This window comes from Drosophila elegans, unplaced genomic scaffold, assembly GCF_018152505.1.
Source record: "Drosophila elegans isolate 14027-0461.03 unplaced genomic scaffold, ASM1815250v1 contig_183, whole genome shotgun sequence".
NCBI lineage: Eukaryota > Metazoa > Arthropoda > Insecta > Diptera > Drosophilidae > Drosophila > Drosophila elegans.
In genome coordinates this window covers 7,823,411-7,835,657 of record NW_024545550.1, presented here as the reverse complement: position 1 = coordinate 7,835,657, position 12,247 = coordinate 7,823,411, and the positions used below count along the sequence as shown (strand labels likewise).

At 37.7% G+C, this 12,247-nt stretch overlaps 1 protein-coding gene across 3 annotated transcripts; it reads left to right on the top strand.

Annotated features, from left to right (window-relative positions):
- Positions 1-5,036: 5,036 nt before the first annotated feature.
- Positions 5,037-7,016, top strand: LOC108144235 (transportin-3). 3 transcript variants are annotated; one of them, XM_017268914.2, is made up of 2 exons: positions 5,046-5,833; positions 5,920-6,297. In XM_017268914.2, the coding sequence occupies exons 1-2, from the start codon at positions 5,208-5,210 to the stop codon at positions 6,200-6,202; spliced, it is 909 nt and encodes a 302-aa protein (XP_017124403.1). In that variant the 5' UTR covers positions 5,046-5,207; the 3' UTR covers positions 6,203-6,297. The 3 variants fall into 3 exon arrangements, with proteins under 3 accessions (XP_017124401.1, XP_017124403.1, XP_017124402.1); XM_017268913.2 differs by having other exon boundaries at positions 5,751-5,833; positions 5,902-7,016; XM_017268912.2 differs by having other exon boundaries at positions 5,037-7,016.
- Positions 7,017-12,247: the final 5,231 nt, after the last annotated feature.

Sequence of the window (12,247 nt, the reverse complement as noted above, 5' to 3'; positions counted from 1 at the left end):
GAGCGTAAAATTGATTTTTAAGAATATTATTTTCAGGTTAATATTGTTAGTTTTATACAAGAGTTTTAAAAAAATATATTATATTTTTATTTATTTTAAATCAAAAACATTCTCTTAAACTTGTTGATGATTTTATACTCAGAAAGAAATATTAGCCCGTCTGTAAAATAAATTTTATTAAATCTACTTAATTACATAACATTGATTGAAAACTAATTTCCAAATATTTAAAGAGACTTCACAAAATAGTTTTCATATATTTAAACTCTCTGCCTAAAAAATAAACATAAAATTCATTCTGGTGTTGGTTTTTCTCCGAGTGTACTCGACAGTGAGATGCCGAAAGAGCAACCAGCGAGCGAGTCCCTCTCCAGAGGCGACAGCAGCGACTACAAGTCCCCGTCCGTGAGTCCTGGTGTCCTTGTGTCCGTCCCTGGCTCAAAATGCAGCAAAAGTTGGCGCACTAATTACCAGGGATTAGTTTCATATTTGTTTGTCAACAGCGGCCAAAGCGGGTTCCTTGCAACTCGAGCAGCCAGCAGCTGGTCGTCGCTAAAGCCGGGAAAACTGGGAAACCCGAGGAGGGGGGTGGGGGTGGAAAACCGGAGCTACCGGCGAGTGTCCTGTCCGACAAGTTGGCAAGATTATTTATGAGCTCGGCTTGGGCCAAAAGCGGCGAAGGAAAATCATGGCACTGAGCATGAGAGGGCAGCGTTTAGCTGCCTTCGTATTCATAATGAAATTAAGTCGATTGAATGCGCTGATTATATTCATACCATACCTTTGAGCTCGACAAAAGACCCTCTTCGGTCGCCAGTGCGTAAATCTGTGAAGGGCAAAACAAAATAATAACTCAACAAAAAATATTCGCGCTAATATGATGATGAAGCGCGTATACGCTTTATAAAAACAAAAAGTTTTTAAATAAATTCTCTGATATAAACTCGGAAATTAGAATACTTGCAAAAGAACAACAGTTTTATAGGTCTTTTATACATCTTATTTTAATAAAAACTAAAAAAATATTTAACAGAACAATCGTATTAGTTCTATCATAAGGTTCAAAGCAACAAGTTTAGCGTAACATAATTTTTAAATAAATTCTCTGATATAAGCTCGGAAATTAGAATACTTGCAAAAGAACAACAGTTTTATAGGTCTTTTATACATCTTATTTTAATAAAAACTAAAAAAATATTTAACAGAACAATCGTATTAGTTCTATCATAAGGTTCAAAGCAACAAGTTTAGTGTAACATAATTTCTTGACAGCTAAATTATTTTTAGTTGTTAATCTTGTTTAAACTTGTTCTATGTGTTCTTCTTGAAGGTAATTTAACCTTACATCACATAAAATCAAATTTACTCCATTCATACAGTTACCCAGACGCATATACCTTATATTTGCTATGTGGCACAAACATCACGGCGAACATACAATACCTTTGGCATGTTTATTATGCAGGGAAAAACTTATTACCCGGCCCTCCTCCGCACACATAATCAGATTGCAGAACGCAGAGGGCAACCCTTGACCAAGGAGTTGGAGTTGGGTTTTCGGTAAAAGGGACGAAGGGGCAGAATGATCCACCCTCGAATCGCATGTCTCTAATGTGATTGACCCTTACGCCTCGTTGCCGGCATAATACTTGTGTTATCCCTGGCTGGAAAGTGCAGGACCAGCAGGACCAAGGACCTTCGCTCCCATGTTGGTCATCGTGGGCTTCAATAAATTATCACGCCATATAAAGCAATTAATTCTGCAGCTACTGCAGCCCCTTCTGCACTTATTTTCCCGGCTCAAGGGTTGTTTGTGCAAACTTCTTCAATATTATTTGCTTATTCGCTGCTGGCTTCCTTTTTATCCACTTTTTTCGGCCGGGATAAATAAGGTTTTAATAGGGTTTTGCTCTTGTTTTCAGTTAATTGATATTTCCTGCGCCATCGTCAACGTCGTCACTTTCTACATAATTCGATTTTCTATGTAGTGCACATTTTTCAATTATTTCCACAGCTCTTTTTCAGTGTCCCCGTTTTGTGGCACTGCCAAGTGGCTTGCAAATTACTTTCGCCTTTACTTTAGCGACGAGAGGAGGGGTTCGGATATGGGTCCTGTTATGGCTCCTGTCATGTAAGCGGTCAGCTTGTAAGCTTGATTGGCTTTTTCTTGCGGTTGTCTGCTGTTCTCGATGGCACTGCAGCGTAACAATGTTTGGCTAGAAATTAAGTTTTGTGCTCTAGTTTGCAGAACATATTGCAATTTTTTAAGTGCCACAGTTGCAGGTTGCTGGTTGCAGTGAAAGTGTTTTCTTTCCTGTAAGGGGAATTTCTCTTGGTTATTTGCACTACGTGTTACATTTTTGGTTTTAAAGTTTATTGTAGGCTTTAGAGCTTGGAAATCACTTTTAATTGTGTGAAAATGAAGGCACTAAAAATAAGCACGTCGTCTTTTCAAATAAATCCGAAAAACTTATAGATAATAATAATATTGTAGCGTAGGTACTTTAAAAAAACGACGTAATAAATCCATATAATTTGTGCACAATTAAAATATTTTTCTATTTCATTTTCATCCAGTGTGGTTTTTAAGTAGATTATATATGAAAATATTCAAGTGTTTTAAATTGCTTCATTTGTCTATTTGCGGAATTGATTTCAATAACTGAAAATTGTATTTAAATGTAAGCTTGTTTAAATCAAACAGGAACTTTTTAAATTAAATATTTTACACGTTTATTAAAATAATTTCAATAAATATGCATTGCGTATAATATTATTATTAAACATTTATTTTTAATATTGGACATCCAATTTTGAATTGAAAATCAAACATTTATTTTTACTATCCATTTATTGTCAATGTATGCTAGTATTTTGAATTTAAAATCAGATATTTGTTTGTACTATTCTATTTGTTATCAATGTATAGCTACATTTAAAATCATGGTCATTTCTGTGGCACACATCTCGAAATTTTTTTCCACATCTTAATTCGGTTATTATTTAGTAAGTGGCCTGTTGAAAGTAGTTTCGCTACCCCCACTCTAAATCTACCTTACCCACGTCAGTTTTTTTATTTTTATTCCCCCGGCGACCCAGTTAGGATATATTATGTTCTATCGACATAAGTTCACTGCCATTTGTCGCTGACGAGCGCCAAGCAATCAATTTCCCAGACAACGAGGACAGCCGCGCCTTTGTTTAAATTTTGGCAAGGCATTATAATTTTCCTACGCAACTCGGTTATTTGACCCTCCCATTCTTGTTTGGCCTGCCAAAATAAAGGCGTGTAGCTTGGTCCTTGGAGAAATTTTTGGGAAAAAGCCCGACCCGGCCCCATAAATTATGTTGACCAAATGCATTGCCAGTGGGCGTGCCCCCACGCCCCATAATTAGTGCATTAATAAAGACAAGAGACTGTTTGGCAGATGGATAGAACAGACAATAGAATCGGATAGTTTTATTTATGCGATTTGACGGCGCTGCAGCGGAGCCGATCCAATAAAGTAGTCGAATCCGGCTAACGGCTCTCGCTTGTTGTCGCAAACAACGCCATAATAATATAATGAAATTTATGATGCGCATTTAATGTACTCCTCGCCCAACAACACTGGGCGACAATAAACGACAGACCAGCAGAGCGAGGGGTAGATGAGACCTTAGATTTCGAAACGACTGCTAATACACGGAAAAAATTATTCAATTTGCTGCGAAATTTTTCGTATTTTTAGACAATTTATTTATTTATTTCCATGCCAACATAAATTAAATTATGTTGTGTTTTTAAAAACAAATGTAAAGATTACAGTCACTGGAAAACTACACACATGTGTTAATTACAAATTTATCATAAGGCTTTATTTAAAATTAGTCCTAAGACTATGCAACTATGCCATTTATATCAATGTTAAAGATTTACTAAATTTGATTTTGAACTTATATATTCGTTTCCACAAACTATGAATCTGTTATCTAATCACAAAATATTCACAAATTTTGTGATTTAAAAAAAGTAATATATTATATATAATTATATATAATCCTTAAACTATCAACAAATAAGATTTATATTAAAGTTTTCCTGAATTTGACTCTGAACTTACTAATTTTTTATGAAAAAATATGGATTATTTTTTATCTACATTAATTATTAATTCAAATAATTTTATGGTTTTTAAAAATAAATCTTAAATAATTAAACACAAGGGTTTAATTTTTAAATACAAAATTTTATTGCAAATTCGTCCTTAAACTGTGCAACAAAAATATATTTAATATATTAATATTAAGGTTTCAATTAATTTGTCTGGCTTAAACAATGTACAAAGTAAAGTACAATTTGACAATATCAACCTCATAATAACCATTGTTTATTTTGTCTGTATGTCGAACAAAGCCAACACTTAACTGATTTCAAAATTATATTGCCGCGAGTGTGAGTGGATTAGTATGCGAGTGTATGTGTATAATATGGCATATAATTTTATTGCTTATTGTTCGCGCTGGTCAAGACAGTTTTCCACCTCCCCGGCCTTTAATTTGCGCCCATTCCCCTGTAATTTGTGCGTTTGTGCGTGATGAGAGGCGTCCTGAATCGTCCTGCGAATCGAGACGACAGGGTAAATATTTGCGCTGGGCAAACGTTAGTTGCGGCAATCTGGACACATATCTATGTGTACAATGGGTTCGAGTCCCTTGTTTGTTTAGTTTTCATAGAGTTTTATTGTCTCAACGCAATGCATTTATTGGAAAAGCGCTGGGGAAATTGATTGCCACGCAGGATCAAGGTTAGGGTTGCAGAGTTTTTTCTGGTGAAACTTTTAACGTCTATACATTGGATAGCTCACAACTGTGGTTTGAAATGCCTTACTTACAAATAACTCGGGGGATGCCACATAAATCAGTGGGCTTTTGAAATAACTTCTTAAATGTTTCTTAAAGTATGTAGTAAAAAAATCAATAATATCTACGGATCAAAATCAAAACAAAATATATTGTTGCATACATTTAGACACCTTTATTAGTGATTTTAAAACCAAAGTTACCATTTTCCATTTCAAATGTATAAAGTTACCTCTATTTTTTCAATCCTGCTGAATTTCGTTCAGTCCATTTTATACATCCGTTTTTACACATCAGGTTTTTTTTTAACTGATCGACTCAAGATCTGCGATTAAATTAAAGTACATCGAGCAACTTTGCTCAAAATGGAGTCAAACTTTACGAAGGAAAGTGTCATAAATGCTCTTTATCTGTTGCGCATCGGCACCAATCCACCGGCCGACAAATACTTGCACTCCTTCCAAAAATCGAAAGAAGTTTGGCGGATAGCTGAGGAGTTGCTGTCCCACCAGCCATCTTATCCCCTGCACATTCTGACCTTTGCCGCCATGAGTTTGGCCAAGAAAACAAAGAATGATTTTCGTCGGCTAAGTATGCCCAAACGATGGTATCTAAGGGATCGCTTCACAAAGCATTTGCTAAATGCAGCCATGATGCCGGAATCCAATTCTTTGATTGTGCAATTGGGCATATGTCTGTCAGCGTTGGGACTAGGCTCGCCCAATTTGGAAGAAGAAATGTGTGTCTTTGTGCAGCAATTATCCGAACAACCCGAACACATAATGGCACTGCTGGAGGTCCTGAGGATTCTGCCCGAAGAGGCTATGTCATTTGATCCAGAGCAGCATGTAGAATCTTTGGAGTCCGTGCGCCTGGCCCTCCGTTCTCAGTCCTCCAACATTTTCAATACAGTCGAGGGATTTCTGGAGCGACGCGACTTACCAGATGGTGTTCTGCTTAAGTGTCTGGCCGTTTTAGCATCCTGGACAAGGTATGGCTTTATATTAACCGACCGAGTGCTTGAACGTAAGCTGTTCCATCGGGCATATGTTATCTTAGTTATTCCCCTCATTGAAGGACATTTGGAGGCGGCCGACTGTGTATTGGGCATGTTGGAGTACTCCTTGGTCGCAAATTATCTGGACTCCCGTTTATTTCAGATGGTCATCTCACTGGAAGCAGCGTTCCAAAGCTCCGTGGGCAAGCAGGATCTAATGCAAAACTATTGCCACATATTCGTGAACCTGTTCGAAACTCACTACCAGCTGACAAAATGGGATCCTGCGAAAATCCAGGAGCGACTTCTCACCATCGAGCTATTGCTACTTATAGCCGCCAAGTGCCCACTGACGGTTGTTGAAAGCTCCATGAATGTGTGGTCTTTGCTGTCGGCAGATTTAAAAAACCATCCCGATGACCAATTGATTTCTACATATCGACCCTACTTTCTGCGATTTCTAAATCAACTTTTCATTATAGCCGCTGTGCCAGCGAGCTATGCGTGCATTGAGCTTCCCAGCTCCTTGGATCGTTTCCGAGGACTTGTGGCCGAAGTCCTGGTGGATGTAGCCCACTCGGTGGAGGACAACACCCTCAATGAACTGTACGATATTGTAAGAAATAAGAAGAGTCCATGGACAGATGTGGAAATGGCCATTTTCTTTCTGCGACACTTAATGCAAAGGGTGCACCAGTTGCCTTTTATTTTCAATATTGTGGACAGCGTAAGGAATCGAAAGGAGCCTTTAATACGCCTTCAAGTCCTGGAATTGATTTCCACCCCAGGAATCGAGGATCCCGGCACCATCTGGAATTGTCTGCTCAACGAACTGAGACAGGAAGTGCCAATTTTGGCGGCGATCGAATGCCGCTTAAGCCTTCTGATGCCCTATTGGAAATGTTTATTGCATTTGGCTTCCTCGGTGGACGAATTCCACTTAAAGGAGAGCCAACGCAGTGAACTTTTGGCCAGGATCTACACTTTGGTCAGGCAACTTGGTCCATCATATGTCCTAGAAGCGAATAAGTATCTGGTAAATGAGTGTAGTAACTGTCAAGGCCCCCGTAAAAATCGAATTAATATGATCCAATATCACCTAAACCTTTCGACAAATATTTAGCAATGTTTATAAACGAGTTTTATAAGTTTATAAAGGCAGTTCACTGCAAGAATATTTATTTATTTTAATCTCTGTTCAAGAAAGGAATGTTAAAATATAATAATCAAATCAACTAAAAAAATATACATATAAAAAGTGAAAAAATGTAATAAGCTCAGAAACATAATTTTAAGGCTTAAGAAAACTTTTCCTTATTTATCTAAATGCTAAGTAATAAACAAAATTTGGTTCAAGAAACTTTTTTTGTTGTTCAAGTTTTTTAAAATTAATTTCACTTTTCAAAATACTGTAGTAAATAATTTTCAAATTATTAAATAAAATTCTGACCTTTATGTTGGAACACAAATATTTGTAGAATCTAATATATTTTTTTAATTACAAACTTTAATTTTTTAAACCAATACTTTTTAAGAATATTTTAAAATATTATACCTCTGATAAATTGTAAATTCCAAAGTTGATTGCTATTTTTATAAGCTAATATTTTCATGACCGCAGCTGAAAGCCATTCGGAACAGTCTTGTTTAACTTCAAACCAATAAAAATAAAACGCTGCCGACAATTCGGCAATGACTCATCTTTATACCCAATTCCTTAGAACTTATGACAACATCAAGAAGTCCAAGTCGCCTTTCTTGGCAACAGCCATAAAGCGACAATCCACGCAATAGACAAGTTAATTTTGGTAACTAATTTGGCGACGGCTAAAGGCCGACGCACGCCTAAATCGTAAAATAAAATCAGATTCGAGACTCATTTAGCTTTCTTTGGAAGGGAAGTGACTGAGTGACGTTGACGGTGGACTGACACGTGATATCAATTCTCGTTTTCGTCCTTGGCGATGATTCAACCGAATCACAAAGGACCCAGTGCCAGCCGATGATGAGGTGCAAAAGAGTCATGCCGAAAAGTCCTGGAACATGCGTCAAACCCACTCCTGTTGCTCCTTTTTCTTCACTCGCCTGCGCACTTCCGCAATAATTTTTATCGCATTTATTTCTCTTTCTCGGGCTGAATTTTTACTACCACATTTCAGTTGGCTGTTTGGCTGTGGGCTGCGGGCTGGTGGCTGGTAGGTTTTCCTAGGCGCCACTTGAACTATGAAAATTTGTCCCGCCTTGCTGGCGCCGTGTTTATCGATCGCGCATGGAAAACACTTTTGCCATTTGCTTTATCTGCCAGCAAACATTGCCCGGCAGAAGGAAAAATATATATGCGCCAGTTTGCAGGACAGGGTAGACAGGACTTCGGACTTGGTTCGTTGGTCTTGGCTCCATTTCCACATTTATTCCCAGCCCACAGTCCACTGCCCACAATTTCGTTTGGCGCATTTTCGCTTTCCCTCGTCGCGTGGTGCGTTCATAAATATTCCGTTTTTGCTTTGCTTTTCTACATACCCCAATGTGTGTGCTTGTGTATATTTTAAGTGTGTTTCTGTTTTTGCAGCAATTTCAGTTTTTATTCCCGTAATTTATATGCCCCCACATATTGGGGTAGGTTTGGGTAAACGTTTTCCTGGAATCTAACAAAAAAAAACCAAGCAGCAGGTCTAAGTTTATCAGAGGTTGGCACTGAGTTGCAATTACCACTCGCCATATTGCGGGCTCTGCAAGTGGCCAACTTTGAAATGGAGCTGCCAATATGGGACAATTATCGTAGCTTTTTTCGAATTTTTAATTATTGGGTTACAAGGAAATGTAATGACATATAAGTAACTCTTTAAAAATGTGTTTTCACATAAAAAAAATATTTTTAAAGAATTTCCACAATGGAGCAGTTTAAAAATCTTTTAAAAGAAATGGGTGATAACTTTTTAAACTTGTAGCTTGGCTTAATTAATTTTATGAGCCATTCGAAATTCCCTCAAACACTTTTTAACCCCATCCAAAATTTTTACCTAATTCGCCATCCAACTCATCTCACTTGGACCCACTTCAAGTGACCCTCATAATTTACAAAAACATTTCATTTTAAAAATTAATTTCAAACTTTGCCCCCAAATGGAAAATTTGTTTTAATTGATGATTTACGTTGCCAGTCACGAGCTGGAACCCTTCTCTCTAATGAGGACAGTTGTTGTGGGCAAGTGTTAACATGGAAACCCGGCCAACCACCCCATTTTTGCAGTAAAGAAGTAAAGAAGCGCCGCTAATCAAGTGTTAAAGAAGGATACCCGGACAGCTGAAGGAACTTTGTATTGCCGTATTGCCCTCGTCCACGGGGACCTTTTTCTGCCTCGTCCTTTTAAATATTTAAGTGGATTTATGCTGACGGAGGGGGAGGTGGCTTACTCAGACAGACTTGGAGCACTTCCTTCTCCATTTAGAAAATTTGCATGCAACTTTTTGCTGCATTTCTTGCCATTGCTTTTATTTTTCCACCTGTCGCGTAAAATTTCACACAGCAGCATAAATTTCAGCCCGACGGCAACCGCACCAGCGGGTGGTAGGTGGGAAAACCACCTGGCCACGCCCACACCTACAGCAACAAACGCCCCCATGGCTCCAGTTGGAGGCGGTTTTCCCTCAGGCGACGCGCCGCATTTGACGCCACATAATTTTGCTGTCGGTGGAACTTTTTGTTAGCCGCTTGTTGTTTTTCAGTCCCCTCCAATCCCCCACCTCATATCCCATATTTTGCGTATTTGTTGGACCAGCCACGCCCACACCCACACGCCCACGCCCGTCGCATTGGTGAAATTTATTTGGCGACAATAACAAAAGTTTTGCATACTTTTGGGCGGTTTCGGCGGCATTTCATTTACGATTTCGTTTTCGTTTTGTTTGCTAATTAAAAGTAAGTGCAGCAGTCCCGCCTCACCTGGGAAACGGCACTGTGGTTTCTGTTTTAATAAATAAATGGTGGAATTGTTAAATTGATATGTACCAATTCTTACAAAGCTTCAATCAGTAATGAACACAAGTTCAGAATTAATAGATTTTTTTTAATTTTTGATTTTATTTATTCAAAGGAGCAAGAACGTATGCCTTCAAAAATAGTGAATAGTATTTTCTTTCGAATTTCCAAGACCTAGTGATTTCTGTACCACAATACCTCGAATAATCTTATTTTACATTTAAAATCTCTAAATAGATTCAATAAACTAGTTTTGTTACATTACAACAACCAATCATAAAGTAAGCCCACTTTAAAGTCATAAATCTGTTAAAGATGCCAGTCATACCTATGACCCTGCAATGGTTGGCTAGTGTTTTGCAAATAATTTTAATTTATTTATATTACATTTCTTTAAGGTACTAATTTAATAATACACCTATCCACTGTGCAGAGAAGGTATCTTAAACCGACTTTAAAAAAAAACTACCGCCAAATTAATCGCAGAATATGGGCAAGTTTAAAGAAATATTTTGGAAAACTGCACACGTGTTAGCCGCCTGCTCTTCTGCACCCTTTGCCCCAGCCACGCCCACTCCCACAGGGGACGCCATTTTGCACGCGAACTTTGGCCGCAGTTTGACATTTTGCCGCAAGGAAAAAGCCCCACGAAAGGAAAAACTTGAAAATAAAAAGAGGACCGCGGCGAACATTTAAAACTTTCGCAGTTTTAAATTGTCGCAGAGCAAGAAGGAATGGCAGCAAAGGCTGCAGTTGACTTTCTTTTCTCCCCCTTTCGAAAAAAAACACCCAAACCCTGGGCCCACGGAAAACCTCAACTGAAAACTCAACTCGATGCGACTGTCAATTGCAAATGTCACACTGGGAAAGCTCTGAGGGCAAAGCTGGAACTGAAAGTGGAGTCGGTCTTTCCGCTCGGCTGTCACTAATTCCCCCAGCTCGATTTGCATTTTTCGGTTTCGGTTTAGGTTTTGGTTTGAATTTTTCTTTTACCGTGTTGCACTGAGCACTTGTTTTTCCTTTTTTGTGGGGGGCATGTGCTGCGGCGGTTTTTTTAAATAAATTGAACATTTGCTAATATCTTGATCAAATGTCGCTGTTATACCGCTTGATAAATGGAAATTTTCTGTTGTCAGAAGGTTTTCCAACTCTCTTGTTTTTTGGGTCGAGTGTTTTTAACGGTTCGCTAAACGGCTGGTGCCTTACAAACAAATATACTCGAAAATTGCTGCGGGTAAATAGTTTTTGCCTTTTGCTTTCGATAGTTAAATTTGAACAAACATTCTGGGGTAAAACTTAAAATGAAGCAAGGATTTTTTTTTTATTTGGTTGTTAGTTTTGTGTAATTTCAAGCCTAAATTCTGTTTTAAGAATTTTGCTGATGAAATTAGGTTTTTAATATTATTATTTAATCTCTAGAATGATATAATTTTAAAGTTAACTTAAGTTAATATTAGTTAAGGAAACCCTGAACCCGGAATGCTGTTTTCATGTTGCTACTCCTCAAAAGTTTCGCTTTTTGGACAAGAAAATTTACAAGGCAAAACAAACTAATAAGAAAGTACGTGCGAATAATTTTACAAATTAGACGAGAGCGCAGAAGTAGAGTCTGGAAACTGGGCACGTGAAGAGAGGTGACACCCGCATGCCGAGGCATGTAACCAAATACTTCTTGAGCCACTATTCCGGGGCCATAAAGCCCCAACTAACATGATAAGAGACCAGGGGACTCGTGTCGAAACCAGACACGCCTCAAACTTCGTGCCACAATACTGTTAAATACACACTGTAAACAAGGCGAGCTGGCAACAACTATTTTGCGAGATGGTTCACAGGCTCTGGTTGTTTCATTTGGGAAACTCAAGGCGTTTGAACGACGACCACACGTCGTATACTCGATATCGAGGTATCGTTGCGTATGAAAGCAATTAAGAATGTTTACAAAAATTATATTTAATGACAATAGGAACGTTTCCCGATTATTAAAATATTTGTACATTTATATACATATTATTGATTTTTTAGCTGAACCCTTAAGGCTTTATCCATTTTTCTATTATATACTGCAAGACTTATAAAAAACAATGACAACAATTTGTGTACCAGTTGTCATTATATTAACTATTTAAAGGAAGAATTAAGTGATTTCCGATGTTTCGCATGTTTTTTTTATTAACTATTTAATTTTAAGAATTGCATCGAAGTCAGTTGACTCAAAATAACAATTTAAATTTTAATGAAGTATTTTTAAAAATGTTTTTTTTGTGATTTAAACCACAAGCTCTTGTCTGTAAGAAGAGTTATTGACATAAAGCTGCATGTTTTTGGTTACTACCACAAATCCATTTTTCGGAAATTATATAAGGGGTTACATAAATAAAATAAAGTGCAGAAATATGCACACGCTCTTGGTTCACATCGTCACATCT